Genomic DNA, 22,694 nt, shown 5'->3' with positions numbered 1-22,694 from the left:
TAAATTAATTTTATTTTTAATTATATAAGGATTAGTCTTATTTATATATTGTGTATTAGATTGTATATATAATTGTATATTTTGTAGTAATAGTGTTTGTTGCTGTAAATATTGGTAAGTAAATTACCTATATTAACTAGACATTATGGATCCACCTATAGACCCTGGGGGGACAACCCCCCAGGTGTCTGCAATATAACTATCCCATTTAATAATAGTTTTGATATATTGGGTGAATCTAGTATGGACACAGATGGTTCTAGCGTTGCAAGTTCTAAACGTAAGCGAGTACGTGGCGAACGTCGCATTTGCAAACATTGCAATAAAAAACGAAGGAGGCACACCAAAGGTCTCGAATCTAAAATTAAAGATAGTGATTGTCAATGTATTGAGGATGAGAATCAAACTCAAGTATCAATACCAGTTGTAAATAATACCGAGTCTGTTAAACCTGCTTCTCCACCCAGTACTTTAAGCAGAACTTTGTACAATGCCGAGGATGTAGCTCCTTATGTCGTTCATGTACAAAAAAATGAAACACATCCTAATGATAACACTACATTACATCCTATTGCATTTGGTCGCTTTTTACACACTAATAAGATAAATAATATAGTGAATGGTAGCCTCAAAAGAATAGGAAGAAACCGTTTATCGCTTTCTTTCTCAAATTTTGAAAATGCAAATGCATTTTTAAATAATAGTCAATTAGAAACACATAATTTTAAGGCATTTATACCTTCTTTCCATGTAACCCGTATGGGAATTGTGAGGGGTATTCCTAAAGATTGGACAGAAGAGGAAGTAATCCAAAATATATCAGTACCTATAGGTTGTGGGAGAATTCTAAAAACCAGAAGAATTAAGAAAAAGACCATTAATGAAGGACAACCAAGTTTTATTAATACTGAAACCATTGTTATTACTTTTGATGGACAAATATTACCAAAAAGAGTATTTATGTTTTACACATCATTAACTGTAGATTTGTACATTTACCCCACTATCCAATGCTATAACTGCTGTAGGTTCGGACATGTCAAGATGCAGTGTCGTTCAAATCCTCGATGTTATAAATGCAGGCTAAATCATACAGGTGATAAATGTGAAGTAGATGAGGAAAATGTTTCTTGTATCTTGTGTAATGGTTCTCATTCAGCAATTAGTAAGAAATGTCCTGAATATGCACGTCAGAAAGCCATTAAAGAAACAATGGCCCACAGTTGTGTTTCTTATGCTGAAGCATCAAAATTTCATCCTCCCACTTCTAAACTATATTCAGATGTATTAACATCATCATCTCCGTCCAATAAATCTCATTTTCAATCTTCTTTCCTTAAAGAGAAATCATCATTACCACATATTCAATCATCATATAAAAAAACAGTTACACTTAAACCACGCTCTCCTCAAAAAGCACAACAAGGATATGATCGTTCTGCCCATGAAGCCATAGTTAAGGAATATAATATTCCTGCTCCCTCTAATGGTTGTGCATTATCATCAAATAATATTGACAATAATCAATCCATCTTTGATATTATTCTCATGCTTATTAAAGTGTTATCGCAATCGAAAATGATACAAACAACTTTACCACCGTCCAACGATGCCATTTACAATGTATTTTCTCAATTATTAACTTCTCACAATGGATTACAAAGTCCTAATAATTCAGTGGAACTGTCGTAGCATAACAAACAAGAAATCAGACTTATTTTATTTAATTAATAAATATAATCCTTTTATAATAGCTCTCAAGAGACTTGGTTAAAGCCAGGATATCCTTTTAATTTCAGGCTTTACAAGTCTCCGTGATGATAGAGCTGACGGATATGGCGGTGTTGCCATATTGGTCAAAAACTCCCTTCCTTTTTCTTCTTTTTCGCTTCCTGTATATAGCGGCATTAATGCAGCTGCTATAATTATAAATGGTATCTGTTTTGTTACTTTATATATTCCTGATCCTACATGCCAAATATATTCACAACTAGAACAATTATTTTCAATTTTACCTAAACCTTTTCTCGTAATGGGCGATTTTAATCCTCAACACCAATCGTGGGGCAGTTCTACTTCTAATTTTTATGGTGGAAAACTCCTGACGATAATTGACACTTACAACTTATGTATTATTAACTCAGATGTACCAACACGTAGAACTGCACCAAATGAAGGGTTTAGTGCTCTTTTCAATATGTTCTTCTGATTTAGCTTCTTCACTGTCGTGGTATCCTCATTCCTCTACCTTCGGAAGCGATCACTTTCCCCTCATTCTTTCTTTTCCAATTTCCATTCCCTCAAGTCGAAAGAGTGGTCCTCGGCTTAAATATAATTTATCAAATGTAGACTGGAATATTTACAAACAATATTTAGATAATAAAATATCGGAGTTACCTATTGTTTACCATGGAAATGAACATCAATGTTGTAATGACTTGATGATAAATATGAAGGAGGTTGCTGATTTATTATTTCCTGTTAAAAATAGTGCTTCAGGAAAATTCCCTCCCCACCTTGGTGGGACAAAGATTTCGGAAGCAATTAAAAATCGTAAAGAGGCTGAAAAAAATTATAATAATTACATGACAACAGAAAATTTTGACATTTACACCGCAGTTTCACGTTCTACTCGAAAACTACTGAAAAAAAGAAATTAGAAGGCTGGAGAAGATTTTGTTCTTCTATCTGTCCAGAAGTTAATTCATCAGTCGTTTGGAATAATATTAAAAGATTCAGATCTGCCTTTAGTGATCATACATCACGTTCTGCACTCGATTTAACTTTAGCGAATAAATTTTTAGATCGCCTTGCTCCTAGTTATGTGCCGGAATGCCTTTACAATATTTCTCTATCCGTCTCTGACGAATTATTCGAACTTGACTCTCCTTTTACTCTAGTAGAACTTAAAGGTGTTCTAGCTTCTATTAAAGACTCTGCACCGGGAAAGACGGTATACCGTATTCTTTTTTAAAAATGCTAGCGATGCGACATTAATTTACTTTTTAAATATAATTAATTCCATAATTATTTCGGGAAATATACCTACTTCATGGAAGTCTCAGATTATTATACCATTTCTAAAGCCTCATAAACCACCTTCTGAACCATCATCATACCGTCCTGTTGCACTTTCCTCTGTCTTACTAAAGCTAGCTGAACATTTAGTGAAAAACCGTCTAGAATGGTTTTTAGAAAGTAATAACTTACTATCCCCGAACCAGTTTGGTTTTAGGAAAGGTAAGAGCACCTTAGATAATGTGAGCATTCTTATTTCAGATATTCATATAGCTTTCTCACAAAATTTGTCAATCCTCTCAGCCTTTTTAGATATAAATTCTGCCTATGATAATGTAATAATTTCTATTTTAAAAACTAAATTACAAGCTCTAAATGTACCGGTAATGCTTTCTAATTTCATTATTAATATTTTATCAGAAAGAACAATACATATGGATTTAGATGAAGATACCAAATTATCTAGAACTGTATGGAAAGGCCTTCCACAAGGATCTGTTCTTAGTCCAATCTTATTTAACATATACACATACGATCTAGAATTATTCCTTGATAAATCCGTCAAAATTTTACAATATGCTGATGATCTTTTATTATATTTTATTGCGAAGTCCATAGAATCTGCTTCTGCCAAATTATCTGATTCATTAGATTTGTTAAAAACGTGGTTAGATGCAAATGGTCTTAATCTTTCTGTAACCAAGAGTAGTGTAGTTTTGTTTTCAAGAATGAGATCACCGCAACAAATTAAGGTGCTTTATGATAACTCATACATTCCTATAAAGACTGAAATTAAATTTTTAGGTATTGTGCTAGATAATAAATTAACAGGTCTGTCCCACTGTAATTATATTTCCACGAAATGTGAGCGTAACCTCAACATTCTTAGGTGCCTTGCTGGAGTTTGGTGGGGAGCACATCCCGTTTCACTAAAACTTGCTTATAATGGTCTTATAAGGAGTGTCATTGATTATGGAACTTTTTTGTTAGCTCCAGGAAGTTCATTTGCTTTTAAGAAATTGGATTTAATTCAATCAAAGGCCTTGAGGATTATCTCTGGAGCAATGAAATCAAGTCCAATCAATGCTTTACAGCTCGAAGTCGGTGATCCACCTTTGGTTTTAAGAAGGCAATATCTATCTGATCGCTTCTTTTTTCGTATATATATATATATATATATCTTTATATATATATATATATATATATATATATATATATTTATAAATGCTCATATCAATCTTTAGTTTTATCTCCTAATATTAAATATGATTTTGGGTTATCAAAAAATGATTCAGAATTGAATGCCAAATTTATGTTTATAACTGACATTGAATGGAATGAATGGCACTACATCTTTACTGATGCATCAAAACCAGACAATAGCGGTTGTGTTGGTGTGGGTGTGTTTCATTCACAATTTAATATCGTTCAAAAAATTAAACTTCCACCGGAGTCTTCAGTTTTTACCGGGGAATGTTATGGTATTTTAAAAGCTGTAGAATATATACTTTTAATGAAATTACATAAGGCAATAGTTTTCACTGACTCTATGAGCTCTTTGCAAGCTCTAGCCAAATATCCGTTTAAATCAAAACCAGTTTATCCCATTATTTGTGATATAAGACAAGGTCTTTATCTTTGCATGTTGAGAGGGTATTCCGTTTCTTTTGCCTGGTTACCAGGACACAGTGGTATTAGCGGCAATGACAAAGCTGACCTTATTGCAAGAGAGGCTGTAACTTGTGGTGATATGTATCCGTATCATAATTACTGTAGTGACCTGGCTTGTCTCCCAAAAATATATTTAAGGTATGCCTATATATAAAAGGAAGATTTTATCGCCTTATACAACCCGATATTCCTTTCAAACCATGGTTTTGTAAATTAAAGCTTGGAAAGACCGCAACAACTATTATAACTCGTATGCGTCTAGGTCACGTATGCACACCTTCTCATTTATACAAGCTTGGTATTGTACAAAGTTCGTCGTGTAATTGCGGTGCTGAAGTGGCGGACTTGAATCATATATTCTTCTCATGTTCTAAATTTGACCACACCTCCCTATTTAATCATCTCCGATCCATCCGTGTTCCATTCCCAACTTCTATTCTTACTCTACTTTCTTCCAATGATCCTATTATCTATAAAATACTATCTTCATATATATATGATAACAATATTAAGATTTAGTTATATTACATGAATACATTTATAGTTGCATCAATTGCTTTTCCTATATATTTATAAGTATATTCTCATATGTACAAGTATATCCTTCATATCCTATAAATATCCTAGACCTAATCCTTATCCTTTCTAAATTCGTTTGTGTTAGGTATTTTTATTACTATTATCGTTTCCCCGTTATGTTCTTGGCAAAATACCCTAATATCGGGGTGAACGCCACAAAAAAAGAAAAAAAAAAAAAAAAAAAAGAAACTTGTCAGCTAATTTGACAATTAGCTGACAAAAAGTTGATGCGTTTTTGAGGCTCGATGCTCTATCTATATAATCTAAGAGGGCGTGTTACAAAACCGTGAGGCATCTATTATACTATAGCCAGTCACTTGTCCGTTTTGCTCTCAAAACTGTGTAATCAAGTTGTATTTTAACCGACTTCAAAAAAGGAGACTTTAAATTTTTTATGTTCATTATCTCATAACTCTATTAGTTCTGTGCCGATTTGGGAAGTTCCTTTTTTATCCGAAAGGATATTTTTACAGATTAGTTCCATAGAAATTTTATCACAATCTATTTTATAAGTCAATTTAAAAATAAAATAACTCGTTTTGCCTCCATTGAAGTCGGTATTTTTTGTGGAACACAAAAGCTGACGGTCCACCTGATGGAAAGTGGTAACCGTCACCTATAGATATGAGCAGTACCATGGACATAATAGAGTATACTGTTTCGCCCATGATACCCCCATGCGTTGCCATTCCTGAGGACTGAGGTGTTATTCCTCTGTACACTTAAATTCACTGTCATATCCCACCCTTCAAACTGAAACACAGTGATGCAAACACAACTGGTAAAAACACGAAAGGGACAGAGTTGCCCAAGCAAAACGACTTTTGTACAAAGTCTCCCTCTGGTATTTAAACAGATAAAAATAGATAACGACTGTCTGTTAATGATTTTGAAATAAGGGTTATAAATAAAATATTTACAAAATATTTAATGTGGGCCGATCAATGTCGAGCATTCATTATTACTAAAAATAGTTCAAAATAGTCGCCGGAATGTTTTCCATTAGTCACAGCTATGATTATGACAACACCATCGTGTAATTAGCGTTTTTGGTACGGTGTTTATCAGATGGAGACTTTGTTCAGGTCGTCTGCATGAGAACCTCTGTTCCATCCGTGTTTCAACCGTGAAGCAGTTGTGTTTGCATGGCTGTGTTTCGGTTTGAAGGGTGGGATATGGCGTGAATTTACTGGGTACAGAGAAATAATACCTGATTCCTCAGAAATGGCAACGCATGGGAGGTATCATGGGCGAAACAGTGTTATATCCACGGTACTGCTCATGTCTAATCCTGCGGTTTTATCTGAATTAGTATATAAAGTATCGTATATGTTAAGTTAGGGTTTACCCTATCCGTGTGCAAAATTTCATTCAAATTTGATCAGTCGTTTATGAAACATCGATATATCCAAACATCACACATGCTTTCGATTTTTTTATATATCGTAATAAACAAGCATACGGTTCGTCTGATGGTAAACAAATTTATTATAACTTATAGACGTCTGTAACATCAAGGATGTTACGTGCGCGTTGCCGACCCTGAAGAAATCTTTTTACATCCTTTTTAAAGAACCTTATGCATTTATAATTCTAATATTAAGATGTTCAAATCAGTTCTAATTTCCAGGATGTCCAAGTAAGTCAGAACATGTCATCTGGAGTATTCATCAGCACTAAGTCCTTGGTACTCCAGAGGGTGGCCAGGAGAGATGGTGGACTGTATACCTGCAGAGCCGCCAACCAGATGGGGGAGTCCAGCAGCCAAGCCGTTTATCTTAGAGTGCAATGTAAGATACCTTATCACGCCATATAACATATGTATGTGTACATATATATATAAGTCGTTTGCTTGGGTACCTCTGTCCTATTCGTGTTTCTACCGTGAAGCAGTTGTGTTTGCATGGCTACGTTTTGGTTTGAAGGGTGGCCTGACTCCTCAGGAATGGTAACGCATGGGGGAAACAGTATACTCTGTTATGTCTACTGTCCTGCTTATGTCTATAGGCCACGGTTACCACTTTCCATCAGATGGGCCATCAGCTTGTTTGCCATTCTAAGTTGAATAAAAAAAACTTTCTATTAATATTTTATTTATCAAAAAGGTTATAGTAAATTTCATTATTTCTGAATTTGGTACATTTGTAGTAATTTATAATATAATAATATTGTTTCTTTTTAACTGACTTCAAAAGAGAGAGTTTCTAAATTCGGTTGTATTTTTTTATTGATATTTCTTATATTACCTCATAACTCCATCAGTTCTAAACTGATTTGGAAAATTCTTTTTTTTTTTATCTGAATAGATATACTTACAGACTAGTCTCATGTAAATTTTAACAAAATTGGTTTAATATTTTCATTTATTGTTACCAGACGCACCAGTATGCGCGCAGCCTTCCCCCGTGCTGATCGGTGCCAGGCTGGACGAGCCTCTGAGGGTCCGGTGCACGGTCAGCGCTGACCCAGCCGACGTCACCTTCTACTGGCAGTTCAACAACAGTGGCGAGAGCTTCCAGGTCTCGCCTGCTAGATACGGTTGGTATTTGGTCATCATTACATCCTATACATTGAATAGGAGGGGGGGCAAAGTGATTGTTAATAACTCCAATACTAGCATAAATCCTATTAGGTTTCCTTCCACGCGGAGTTCCAGGAGGAATCTGGAAACAATCGTGCTCATTTATTCTTGAAATCGTCAAGATGGGTCAGCTTACCTGCTTTCATTCCCATATATCATTCTTCACGGGTGACCCGCCAGCCAGTTTATATCGTTTTCTTTAATAGATGAAAGTGGAATGGTAACCCCGTCTGCGTTATCGGTATATACTGGCGGGGCACCAGTGATAGATGATAGGCGAAGATGAAGGCGGGTCAGTTGGCCCATCGTGAAAAATTTAACAAGAATTAATCACGATGGTTTCCAGGGGTAACCGCGTGGAGGTGGACCTGATAAGGTATATTGCTAGCAATGGGTCTTTTTGTGTCTTGGTTTATTACCCATTACTAATAATCCCTTTCCCCCAGCGTATACCGTTAGTTCAGGGGGTTACAATTTCATTCTCATCTATTAAAAAAAAAGACTTGATATAAATCCAAATTAATCCGAGCAATGAAGGTTGGCTTGTATCAGGTTGGATTCTAATGTTCATCACCAAAACCTAACTGTGATTCCGAATTAACCACGATGATTTCCAGAAGGAACCACGTGGAAGTCGACCCAATAGGATATATTTCTAGCAATGAAAATGTCAGACCTCATTAAAAACAATCCCTTCCCTGTCCTTCCTCCATTATATCATTGTTTCCCATCATCCAAAAAAAAAATTAATTGACAAAATTTTTGGTGTCAGCCAGATTCGAACACATGACCTTTACAGTCGCAGTAGTATATAAACTGGTTTCTTATTCATAAAAGCCTCAAACGTTATACAAACATACTATTTCTTAATCGCAACTTCGTTGCAGAACATTTTTCTGTAAAATATTCCAATAAAGCAGTAGAGAGCAAATCTCAAATTGTACGATACTTGGATGTTCTTTCATCCATATGGCACATAGCAAATTAATTTACAACTCCGCCGTGCAAAATAGTGAAATTAGAAGTCACGTGGCTAGACGGCGTACTCGCCGCCGAGCTTTGTTCCGGAAAGTGTAATTACTGTGACAAATTAATTGTTTTGTTCCGCATTGACATTTGTTTGCGTTTTCGAATGACACGCAGATATACAAATATTCTTTTACGTTTTCTACAATACAGCTTTGGTGATGTTTATTATTTTTGCTAATATAATAATATTTAATAATTCTAGTGGTCTTGGTTATATATCGCCATACTTAGTACTAATTACAGATTGAATTCCCGCGCAATACAACGTTCTTATTCATATTCATAAGTGTGTGTGTTTTTTTTTATTGTTGATTAGTTGATTGTTAATCTTTATATATAATTGTATGATATTTAAAAAAAATATTTGAAAATTTCGTTCGGTTGATTAATAGCTACAGAACACGCTCTGTATAGTTTGTGACTAGTTGACGCTTTGTCCGGTGGTATTTTTATTATAATTAAATTAAAGAATAAATAAAAATACAAGGTTGGCAGCACATCTGCAATGCCTCTGGTTTTGCAAGTGGTCATGGGCGACGGTAGTCACTTTCTTGTAGGTGAGTCGCATACTCTTTTGCCCCCTGTGGTATAAAAAAAATTAAATGTCAATAACTAGCGTATATTGATTGATCAGATAAATAATAACTTATGCGCATTTCTGTCTAATATAGTGTATGTATAATAAATTTATCACAATTAATTGAGTCATTAAGATGCTAAGAGGTAACAAAGCAACTCACTTTCATATTTAACTCAATAATGATAAAAATCAAAATAATTTCCTATAATATTGCACAGAAGCAATAGAGTACTATTGTACTTGGTCCTGCGAAATACAAATTAGAAATAGTCACGTGGCCAGCCGACGTGCTTCCCGCTGAGCTTTGTTCCGCAAAGTGTAATTACTGTGACAAATAAAATATTTTGTTCCGTATTGACATTTAATTAATATCTTTTTTGTTATCGTTTCCAATAAAGCACGAAAATAAATATAAATGTTTCTTGTTACACTATGATTATGGACGTCATAACGATTTCCGTGAAGTCTATGGTGTTATTTGTGTCTATAGGCGACGGTAACCACATTCTATCAGGTGAGCTGTGTCTATATTTGCTATTTTATGTATTGAAATTTTATTGACCAAGAAAATATGGTATAAAAGGCTTACTTTATAGGCATTTTCTACAAATCAACCTTTAAGATGTACTGAGATACTCGATGGCGTTAAAAAAATAAAATTATTTATATTTTAATATAAGAAGGTAAATTACATATATACAGACATTCATAATATAGTATTTATATATATATATATAAAATATACATATATATGTACATATAAATGCGATAAACTACTTCCTATTTGATTACTTGTTTTGATTTAAAGAATTCATTTAATGAACGCTCTTCTTAAAGGATAATTTCTTAGAGAGAGGTTACGTATGCTTTTGGGTAATGACTTCCTGAGGGGTGAAGTTTGAAGATTAAAAGACTAAAACATGAAATTGACCATTCTAAATATAATAAAATAAAATATTTCAGATTTTCTTTAAAACTATATATTATATCTATATAATATATACAATATTGCTTCACTTAAACAATATTAAATGCATCGAAGTAATGCACGTATCATTAACCTACGATGCAAAATGAGATGTGTTATAAGTTTGACGGATCCATGTGTGTATCTGTTACATCTAAATAATAGCTCTTTTTTTATACCAGTAAGGTGGCAAACAAGCATACGGCCCACCTGATGGTAAGTGGTTACCATAGCCTATGAACACCTGCAATACCAGAGGTATTACGCGTGCGTTGCCGATCCTGAAGGAACCTCTATAACCCTAAAGAAAGCTCATAAACGAATGGACTAATTATAATTAATGAGCTCCCTGCCGAGGTTTTCCCAAAAGACTACAGCATGGTGTTCTTCGAAAGGGGAGTAAAGAGGTTTCTTCAGGGCCGGCAACGCACGCGTAATACCTCTGGTATTGCAGGCGTTCATAGGCTACGATAACCGCTTACGATCAGGTGGCTCATATGCTTAATTGCCACGTCAGTGGTATAAAAAAAATTAAGTTTTCATTTGAAATCTGACGTGATAGCTATGATTCTTTGCTACAGTTTATGAAGGTCTGTACAGGTGTTGCGGGGGATTACTTGAAATTATTAAATTTATTTATTTTTAAATCACTAAATATTATACTATTGAAGGGATAAACTTTCGTTCGTAGAATTTTATCCTCTCTGATGTGGTCTTATTTTATGCATGGTGTGTCTAACTTGAGTCTCCCATAAGAGTTAAACATTGTTACCGTCTCAAAGTCATACGAACTTTGACATCTCGTTTCTTTCGGATGTGACTTTTGTTACAATACACCTTGAGTGATTATTTGAGTTATTATAGTTGTAGCCGCAAATAAATCTTTTATATTTGTTTGTTTTTTTTTTGTTTACGAACTTTATTGTACAGAAAAATAATGTAATACATTGTGAGAGAAAGAGAAAATTAGCTACAATGACGGATTTGTTCTGAAGGGAGTTATTTGTTATTTACTTTATTTCTATTGACAGTTTTTTGTTTCTATTTATTTGCTAGCTCATACTAGCGACTTCGCATGGTCCCGGCATAGACTACCCCTTTCTTTCCCGTGGGTGTCGTAAGAGCCGACTAAGGGAGAGCGAGGGATGGGCAGCAGCGTCCCTCTTAAAACATCTCTAAAGCCTAACTGCGGTTGCCAATCCGACTGCCAAGCGTGGCAACTACTGGAAAACCCTTCCAAGGGAGGACTTGTGTTCAGCAGTGGACAGTTAAAGGCTGATATGATGATGATGATGACTAGTGACTTCGCCCACGTGACTGGAATATGTTCACTAACAAAATCATTGAAGTAGCCTATTTTATTTAAATTACTTTATTTTATCTTAGCTGTTGCCAGCGACTTCTTCCGCGTTTCCTTTGTTTTTCGTAAAATAAGTAGCCTATGTCCTTCCTCACGGTTCAGTGGTTTTGATGTAACAGACACATTTCTCTTCACTGCTCTGCTCCTATTGATCGTAGCGTGATGAAAAGTATACTATAACCTGCCTGTATGAAGAATAATTGTACCAAGTTCCGTTAAAATCCGTCGAGTATTTTTTGTTTCTATAACGAACATACAGACAGACAGACCAAAATTTTACTGATTGCATTTTTGGCATCAGTATCGATCACTAATCACCCCTGACAGTTATTTTGGAAATATATTTCGTTTATTATTATGTTTATAGTATATTTCGTTGACGAAGTCGCGGGTAAAAGCTAGTCATAAATAAATAAATTTTTGAAGAAATAAGTATTATTAAATATGAACTAGCAGATCCTAAAATCATTAAACTAAATTCCTAATGTAGGTAGTATATTCATTTATTTTAACATTTATTATATAAGTAGCTAGGTATTATATTTATTTACATTATATGTATTTATATAATATTTTATTATATATTTTAATATTTTATTCAACTGTATATTTGTTTATGAATTAATAGTTGTAGCACTTCAGCTGCCCGCTAACGACATGCTTTCTCACTGTATTAGGTTGACTGGAAGAGATCTCTGTCAGAGATAAGTCCACCCTTGCTCACAATATTTATTACATGTAATTTACAAATGCAGTAAAGAATTTATATTATATTCGATATTAACACCTGCGATCTAATTGTTTATAATTACTGCTCACCATCCAAAAGTTGCCTGGAAGAGATCGCTTTTAGCGATAAGGTCGCCTATTGTTTTCTCAGTGGAAACATTTCTTATAATTGTTTGTATTTATAATAAGTTTACTATTGTGTATCATTTGGAAAAAAACAATAAAGAGTATCTATTTATCTATTATTATTTTTATAAATTTGACAGTGTCAACAGGAGGCACCGCAAGTGAGCTGCGATATCGAGCTGCAAGCGAGCGTGACTACGGGGCGCTACTGTGTCGCGCCTCAAACGCCGTCGGCCGACAGAAGCGGCCGTGTGTCTTTCAAATTGTTCCCGCAGGTGTGTATACAGCTTTATTTAAAAAAAAAATATTTGTATGTAAGGATACTTAGGTCTGTAACTTTTATTTTTTTTTAATACGAGAATGTATGTATATATATTATATATTGTATATTGGCGTGTAATTCCGGCATAGAATGGGCCAACCCTTCGTTTCCCGTGGATGTCGTAAGAGGTGACTAAATGAGCTTATAGTAGCGAGATGGGCAGCAGCATCCCTTTTAAAACATCCGTCTGTCAAGCGTGGCAACTACTGGCTACACTACTACATTTGGTACCTTTGCATTTTTTAAAGTTAGTGTTTAAAAGTAAATCATTAAAATAACCACATAGTCATATAACAGTAAACTGAAACGCTGTCTTTAATTAGCATTTAAAATAATATAAATAATGTAGCAACCAATTCAAATTCAGACCAAAAACGACTATTCCAAAGGTACCGGAGGATTTAGTGTGACCTCAAACGCTACCCAATTATGACGCCTAATTATAAATTACTAGTAGGTACTATATGTTTTTGTATATATTAGACTACGTGATACAGCATGCTTAATTGGGTTTTGTTTTGATGGGTGAAAATGGTATGGTAACCCCGCCTGCGCTAACGGGATATGCTGGCGGAGCACCAGTGACTTCACTGGTGCTCCGCCTGTTTTCATTCTCACTTGAGAATGAAAACAGGCCAGTTAGCCCATCATGATGAATTCATCAGGAATTAACCATGATAGTTTCTAGAGAGAACCGCGAGGAGGTCGACCTGGTTGGGATTTTAACACCTGTCTGTTGAAAAATGATAGCCGAGCTTACCGTCTTAAGTCTGTTGCCAGTGCTTGTAATTTAAATATTTTGCCTCTCCAAGCAACCCATTTTTTTCCGAATTGCAATCCTTCCTTACTTGACCTAATCCTTGTATCATCTCCCGAACATGTTTCCAAGTTTGGTCAGCACACCGCTGATGCTTTTTCCTTTCATAATCTCTTATACCTTTCCTATAAAATCCGTCCTCCTAAATTAAAGCGTAGAATCCTCATGCAGCGCAATTTTGGGGCCATTGACATGGACCGTTTGCGAAAAGATGCATCGGAGTGTGACTGGTCATCTATTGCAAATATAGGTTGTGTAAACATACAGATACAAGAATTTAATCAACTCGTTCTTGACCTTTATGATCGGCATGCCCCAATCCGTCCCGTCAGAGTCCGACATCTGCCTGCGCCCTGGCTCACTGAGGATATTAGAGCTATCATAAACAAGAAAAATAATGCTAAAACTAAATTTAAAAAAGACCCAGACAGATATCGTGACAACTACGTGCGCATCAGAAATCTCTGCAATAAGATGTGTAGGGAGGCCCAACGTCGCCACATCCATAAATCTGTTGAGAATGGAGATCCAGCAAAAGTCTGGAAATTTCTTAAATCTTTAGGAGTTGGAAAAAAACACAATGAGAGTTCCACTAGTATTGATATTGAGAACCTTAATAGACATTTTTGTTCCTCTTCTATTGTTGTTCCTAATGACAAATTAAAAACACTGTATTATCTTTCTTCGCTTCCAACTCCTGATTACACTCCTTTTGTTTTCGGACAATTGTCCGATTGTGATGTTGAGAGAAGCTTACTGTCAATATCTTCTAATGCTCTGGGTACTGACAACATCAGTCGTGCTATGATCATGCCTATCCTTGATATCCTGCTGCCAACTATTACTTTTCTCTTTAATAATTCATTATCCTCAGGTATTTTTCCTCATATCTGGAAAGAAGCCTTTATTATCCCCCTACCTAAAAAAATATCCCCACAGTTTTTTCCGATTATCGACCTATATCCATTCTTCCCTTCCTTTCCAAAGCTCTGGAAAAGTTAGTACATCAGCAACTCAACTTGTTTCTGTCCAAAAATAACCTTCTTAATCCTTTGCAATCTGGTTTCCGCGCAGGTCACAGCACGACTACTGCTCTTGTAAAGATCTCTGATGATATCCGTTTCGGAATGGATAGCTCAGAGCTGACAGTTTTAACATTATTAGATTTCAGTAATGCTTTTAATACCGTCGATTTCGACATTTTGTTGCAACTGATGACTTCTCTCAACATATCTCCAACGGCAATTGAATGGTTTCGTAGTTACCTGGTTGGACGTCGGCAGCGTATTCGTATCAACGACTCTTTGTCATCTTGGTGCAGTACATCTGCGGGCGTGCCCCAGGGTGGCGTCTTATCTCCTCTTTTATTTGCCTTATTTATCAACAATATCACATCTCAGCTTCGGTCTTCCTACCATCTTTATGCAGACGACCTTCAAATTTACTGCCGGGCTCCTCTTATTAATATTTCTGTTGCAGTAAATACAATAAACGAAGACCTTGAACGTATATCTGTCTGGAGCAAATCCTATGGTCTTGCTGTAAATCCGACCAAGACCCAGGTTATAATCATAGGTAGCCCTAGTTACATTTCCAGAGTGGCTTTGAATGACCTTCCTTCTGTAGTTTTTAATGGAATGAAGTTAAACTACAGCGACCGCGTTAAAAATCTCGGCATTTGTTTTGATAGTACTTTATCCTGGTCACCTCAGATTGCTGAGATTAGCAGGAAGATGTTTGCGGCAACTGGATCCCTTTACAGGTTGCGTAAGGTTCTTCCTATGGATACCAAAATTGCGCTTGCTCATACATTGCTCCTCCCCATCCTTGACTACGCCGATTCCTGTTATTCAAATGTCACTGAAGAGCAGTTAAATAAACTTGAGCGTCTTCAAAATTTATGTATACGGTTCAAATTTGGACTTCGCAAATATGACCATGTATCCCAATATCGTACACGACTCAAGTGGCTCTCTATCCGTCTTCGTCGTAACTGGCACATCCTTTCCCTTCTTTACTCAATTCTCTTTAATCCAGTTACACCTCATTATTTAAAAGAACGTTTTATGTTTCTTGGAGAGAGCAATTCTAATTCATATTCTTTACGTAGTACTGACAACCTCCAACTCATAATTCCTACCCATTCTTCCTCTTTCTACTCCAAATCCTTTTCCGTGCAAGCAGTTCGTTTGTGGAACTCACTCCCTACCTCTATACGGTGCGCTCAATCGTTGCCCATTTTTAAAAACTTAGTTAAAGCCCACTACCTATCCTTATAATCACTTAGTCCTACGTATTTCCAGTTTTATGTGTGTTATATATATGTGTATTAATATGGTATATTTATATGTATTTATGCGTATATATGTATATGTATGTATATATATTTATATGTGTATGTGTATGTATATATATGTATATGTTTGGTTGTATGTGTTTATTTATGTATGTATATGTATATGACTATGCTGTCACAAATATTATTTTTTACAAATCTATCTTTTTTAAAGCGCCACCTACCTACTTATGCTTTAATCCTTTCTACCCAAAGGTTGTCTGGAAGAGATTGCTTATAAGACCGCCTTTTGTACTACACTATACGTATTGAAAATTGTTTTAACAAATCATGTTATGTTGGTGCAATAAAGTGTTAAATAAATAAATAAATAAATAATATATTGCTAGCAATGGGATTCTCCTTAATTGGGTATTTAAAATATATTTATGTATGGGTAAATCAGATGTAAATAGCAGAATGCATTAATAAAACATATATGTATTTATAATATAAAAAATAAATTAATAAAAATACCTCTGTCCCATTTGTGTTTCTACCGACAAGCCGTTTTGTTTACATTGCTGTGTTTCGTTTTGAAGGGTGGAATATGGCGTGAATTTACTGGGTACAGAGGAATAACACCTGAGTCCTCAGGAATGGCAACGCATGAAGGGTATCATGGACGAAACAGTATACTCTGTTATGTCCATAGTACTGCACATGTCTATAGGCGACGGTTACCATTTTCCATCAGGTGGGCTGTCAGCTTGTTTGCCGTTCTAAGTTGTATTAAAAAACAGTCGTTTCTCAAATTTATTTGATTTGTATTTAAATTTTTTTTTTTCAAATTAAAACTCACGACCAAGTACGTCTAGGTAGTATACAATTCGACTACAATGTTCTTATGTGTTTATAGTTTATATCAAAGACATTGTCTATCTTGACGATTTAATCAAATAAAACATTATTACTATTGCGACTATTTTTTTATTAAAATATATCCTAGTATTGGGTACATATTTAACATATATGCATGGGATTATATAATTTTGTTTGATTGATATGTATATGTATGTGTGTGTGTATATGTTTGTATATGTGTGTATGTGTGTATATATATATATATATATATATATATATATGTATGTGTGTGTGTATGTATGTATATATGTATATAATTTTCATATATTTTTAATTTGCAAAAGATGCTTTTTTAATTATACAGCACTATCATACCTATTTGTACAACAATTAGTCCATTATAACCTTAAGGTTGTCTTGAAAAGATTGCACTCAGCAATAAGACCGCCTTGCTGTACTTATACAATTGTATCGTTGTGTTTGTAAATTGTCTTGCTTATTCCCTATATTGTATAATGCAAATAAAGTATACTCATTCATTCATTAAAAAAACACAACTAAAAGCTCGAAATATCATACATAACAACAAATACACCATCTATCCGTGTATATGTGACTGCAAAAAGCCTCAAACAAAAGCTATTGTGTGCAACCAATAGCATTTAATAGGCCGATTCCGATTGCATCGTTAATCGCTAAGCTGTATCACCATTCATCACGGGAATGCTACTATTAATCAAGAACGTTTGCTGGATTGGAGTACGAACAAATGGGTACTTAGCAACAGTGCTATTTTACATTATTCTCTGTTGATGCGTAATAGAGGCACAGTAGCATTTCTATTATATTTCACTTTAACATTATTTACACAATAAATGTAGTAACTAACATTATATTAGTTAGATTAGATGTTTTTTTTTTTTTTGATGGGTGAAAATGGTATGGTAACCCCACCCGCGCTATCGGTATACACCGGCGGGGCACCAGTGAAGGATGATAGGTGAGGATGAAGTAGGTCAATTAGCCCATCGTGACGAATTCAACAAGAATTATTCACGATGGTTTTTAGGAGGAACCACGTGGAGGTTGACCTAATAAGGTATATTGCTAGCAATGGGGCTGTCAAACTCCATTGCTAACAATCCTTTTCCCCCCTAAGTACATTAGTTAGGTTAGGTGGTTAGTACATTATTTTTAAGCCCTCTATAACAAGGTAATGATGTGATTATAAAAAAATTATTCTTAAATGCACTATGACGCTGCAATAACTATTCAATAGTGACTTCAGATAAACTATAAACCTGTTATAAACCTGTAATAGCAAAAAGTGTTATTCATAAACGCACTAAAGCGCACTAAAACGTACTAAAAGCAAACCAATAAAGCGGAAACGTCACATAGCAAACCTATAAAGCTACAATGGGCTAATTACAAGAAGATTTTAACCTCAAAATTAATAACGTTAAATCAAAATAATACATTATTTTACGCATAAAAATGAAAATTTTTCATTTTTTATAATCTAAAATACTACTATAGTACTGGCAAAACCCCCCAAGGGGAGGCTTATGTTCAGCAGTGGGCAGTTAGAAGGCTGATATGATAAAATAAGCAATAATTAGTGAATTATTTAATGTAATTTTATGCAATATAGTGGAATTTGAAAGTGATGTAAATTTCAAACTAACAGATTTTTGATAAACTTAGGTTGAAACATCTGATAGTTAAAAATCAACAAATAAGATGGTCCTTAAAATCTAAGAATTCTATCACTTTTTCTTCTATAATACCATCAGGCGAGCCGCATGCTCGTTTACTCTTATTTCATAAAATATAGGTACAAATAAGTTACATTTAACGTACATTTAAAGTAACATAAGTTATAAACATTATACGCTCGTTCATCATTCAGAGTTCTCGTTATAATGGTCAGTTGTATTGGGCACGTACAGCAGACGCCGTAAAACGCTTGGGCGTAAAATGCGAAAATTACTAATTTTATTGTTAATCCTGAGAAAATTTCCTGTTTTGGCAATTTCCGATCTGTTTTAAGGGTGCCGGAACTTTAAAAGTATGCGGCACCTGTCTATCTTTGCGGAGCTCCTGAATATATTTATAAAATTTTATAAATCTTATACATCGTTATTGGAATTTATGTTGGTTATACAACGTATCTACTGTTTTGTTTATTTTAAATTTGTAACAGAGGGAGATTTCTTATAAAACTTGTGGCTTGAATACGTTGATTGATGCTCTACTGTCTCATTCGTGCTTCTAGTTTTTTTTTTTTTTTTTTTAATGGATGATAATGGAATGGTAGCCCCGCCTGCGCTATTGGTATACGCTGGCGGGACACCAGTGAGGGATGATAGGTGAGGGTGAAGCAGGTCAGTTAGCCCATCGTGACAAATTCAACAATAAACAACGATGGTTTTCAGGGGGAACCGCGAGGAGGTCGACCTGATAGGGTTTATTGCTAGCAATGGGGTTGCTAATCCCCATTACTAACAATCCCTTCCCCCCTGCTTCTACAGTTGTAGAGGTATTTTTGCATGGTCTTTTTTCGGTTTGAAGGATGGAATACGACAGTGATATTACAGAGCAAGTATCTATTTAATCTGTAATTTTACTACCTATACTATAAACCCCTTCCTTTCACGTGTCTATCATTAGAGGCGTTTAAGGAAACTAAATGGCCAAGGGCTGGGCAACAACGTGCTTTTTAAAACATTACCAAAATTCTAACTGCAGTTGGAATCCACCTGCCAAACATGGTAACTACTGGGGGGAAAGGGATTGTTAGTAATGGAGACTGAGAATCCTATTGCTAGCAATATACCCAACCAGGTCGACCTCCTAGCGGTTCTCCCTGGAAACTATCACGGGTAATTCCTGATGAATTCATCATGATGGACTAACTGGCCTGTTTTCATTCTCATCTATCACCCTTCACTGGTGCTCCGCCAGCGTATCCCGTTAGCGCAGGCGGGGTTACCATAACAATTTCACCCATCAAAAAAAAACATGGTAACTACAGACAATCCCCACCTCCTTATGAGGGAGGCCTATTCAGCAGTGGACAATTCATGGTTGATATGAAAATGATGGTATCTATAAAGCTGCAGCTCCCATAAATGGTAAATGAGGAGTATCATTACCATCACAAGGTATATTATATTGTGATCTCAATGGTGCTGTTCATACAAAGTTCTACACAAACTTGGTATCAAGCAGATTTTATTTTAATATGTGAAAATGGTATGGTCACCCCGCCTACGCTAACGTGATACGCTGGCGGAGCACCAGTGAAGGGTGATAGATGAGAATGAAAACAGGCCAGTTAGCCCATCATGATGAATTCATCAGGAATTAACCATGATAGTTTCCAGGGGGCACCGCGAGAAGGTCGACCTAATTGGGTATATTGCTAGTAATGGGATTCTTAGTCTCCATTACTAACAATCCCTTTCCCCCCTATCAAGCAGATTCAACTTCGTAATATACTTGTGTTTGCATGACTGTGTTTCAGTTTAAGGACTGAGGTAATGTGTAATTATTACTCAGTATTCAGAAATCATGTATGTTATACCAGAGGGAGACTTTATACAAAAGTCGTTTGCTTGGGTACCTCTGTCCTGTTCGTATTTCAACCGTGAAGCAATTGTGTTTGCATGGCTGTGTTTCAGTGTAAGGGGTAGGATATGACAGTGAATTTACAAGGTACAGAGGATTAATAACTGAGTCTTCAGTAATGGCAACGCATGGGGGGTATCATGTGCGAAACAGCAATGAATACTCTGTTATATCCATGGTACCGCTCATGTCTATAGGCGACGGTTACCACTCTCCATTAGGTGAACCGTCAGCTTGTTTACCATTCTAAGTTGCATAAAAAAATAAACTAAATTGTAATATTAAACAATTTAAACCACGTGATTAAATTCATATACATATTTCGTATCAATTATTATATTAAATGTATAACGAAGCACGCCACCGTAGAAACGCGACGCGAGACTATAAATCAGAACTCATCAGATACCGAGTTCAGAATCAGATATGTACTGGAGCGAATATCTAAAACGGTGTGTAATTTAATAATTTACCAATTTAATTAAAACATTCCACGATACGCGAATGGTGACCGTTAAAATACGAGGTAAGTTTGGGAGGCAATATGGAAATGGTAACGAGAAAACTTAACGTGCTACTTCGCCATTTCGTTCCTGATACGGAAATTTTTAGGTCAGACTTTGGTTTGCTGTAGTTAATATCGATTGGCATCGGCTCGTTTAGCTTCAAGTAGCATGTTTTATTGAATTTATTTATTCCGAAACGAGTTACAATGTTTTATTGTAAACGGGACAAGGATTTGCAATGTATGGTACTGCATTGATCGAAGCTACTTCCAAAAAGAGATTTTTAACAGCTGTTTATTTAATAAAAAAAAAAATAGTCAAGTGCAAGTCAGACTTGCGCACCTAGGCTTTCATATAAATTAAAAATTGAAAAAAAATGGATACAATATATATATATATATATATATATATATATATAAATTGATGTTTTATTACTACATTTTTATGGGTTTCGCTTATTTTTCGCTATTTACTTGTTCTGTACAACATTGCTTCTTGCCAAATTTCATGTTTCCAAGTTACCTAAAACCTAAAAGTTTTAATAATTTTTTTTAATATCAAAATATCGTGGGGAAAAGGGATTGTTAGTAATGGAGACTAAGAATCCCATTGCTAGCAATATATCCAACCAGGTCGACCTCCTCGCGGTTCCCCCTGGAAACTATCATGATTAATTCCTGATGAATTCGTCATGATGAGCTAACTGGTCTGTTTTCATTCTCATCGATCACCCTTCACTGATGTCCCGCCAGCGTATCCCATTAGCGCAGGCTGGGTTACCATACCATTTTCATCCAATAAAAAAAAATCAAAATATCCTATATAAATGGCTCTTTTGATTACACTGACTTAAAAGTTTGATTTTTTCACAGCTTCTAGGAATTATAGTTTTCAGTAATTAATTTCAATCTCAGATTGATATTTTTTTTAACAACCCGTTCTTGAAATAAAGATCTTGATGAACGCACATACAGATGAATAACAAAGTGTCCCAAAGAAGGTACAGAACCTTCCTTGGAACTCTCAGACTAAAGGTTGACTTACTTTTTACGTCACAAGCAAGTGTTATGAAATTTTTGGTATTGAAATTTAACTGCTAAATATATTATCAGCTTGCCCAAATATAGCCGTCAAGCTAAGCTGATCGGTAATAGATTTAGGTACAACTGACATACCCATATAGGTAACGGATAATTCCAGGTTCAATTCTTTAGTCTTTATAAAGTCATGATTTTATTTTTAAATGGCAAATAAATTGCCGACCATCTAATGGTAAGTAACGGTCGCTATATTGTATAAGTATGTTTACATGAACAGCATACTGGACATCATAAATGATAAAAAAACATATTAAGTGATCATTATTATTTCAGTTATTAACTGGCCACTGCAGAATATAGCACCTCCTATTGGTGGGTTTTATCAGTAGCTATCACGCTTGGCAGGCAGGTTTTATTTTTCAGTATTGCTTATGGTATACACGATAAAAAAAGCTGTCGCTCTCAGTTTAAGCTAGCTATTTATCACCATGATGTTATGATGGTCTAATACTGAGATGGATTGAATATGGCTTATTAATTCACCTAGAGAGATTGTTTATTATCTACACTAATATTATAAAAAGGAAAGATTTGTAT

General features: G+C 35.1%; 1 protein-coding gene across 2 annotated transcripts in view; it reads left to right on the top strand.

The window, feature by feature from the left end:
• The window catches only part of LOC116413785 (hemicentin-2-like), a 194,714-nt gene that overhangs the window by 154,382 nt on the left and 17,638 nt on the right, over positions 1 to 22,694 (top strand). For both annotated transcript variants that reach the window (XM_052900803.1, XM_052900808.1), the window contains exons 10-12: positions 6,899 to 7,058; positions 7,645 to 7,806; positions 12,781 to 12,915. In XM_052900803.1, the coding sequence (XP_052756763.1) occupies positions 6,899 to 7,058; positions 7,645 to 7,806; positions 12,781 to 12,915 (457 nt within the window). The remainder of the gene's footprint in view (positions 1 to 6,898; positions 7,059 to 7,644; positions 7,807 to 12,780; positions 12,916 to 22,694) is intronic.

This window comes from Galleria mellonella, unplaced genomic scaffold (assembly GCF_026898425.1).
Source record: "Galleria mellonella isolate WM207_F2 unplaced genomic scaffold, CSIRO_AGI_GalMel_v1 utg1267, whole genome shotgun sequence".
In the NCBI taxonomy this organism is placed as follows: domain Eukaryota; kingdom Metazoa; phylum Arthropoda; class Insecta; order Lepidoptera; family Pyralidae; genus Galleria; species Galleria mellonella.
This window is presented reverse-complemented; position numbering and strand designations above follow the sequence as displayed.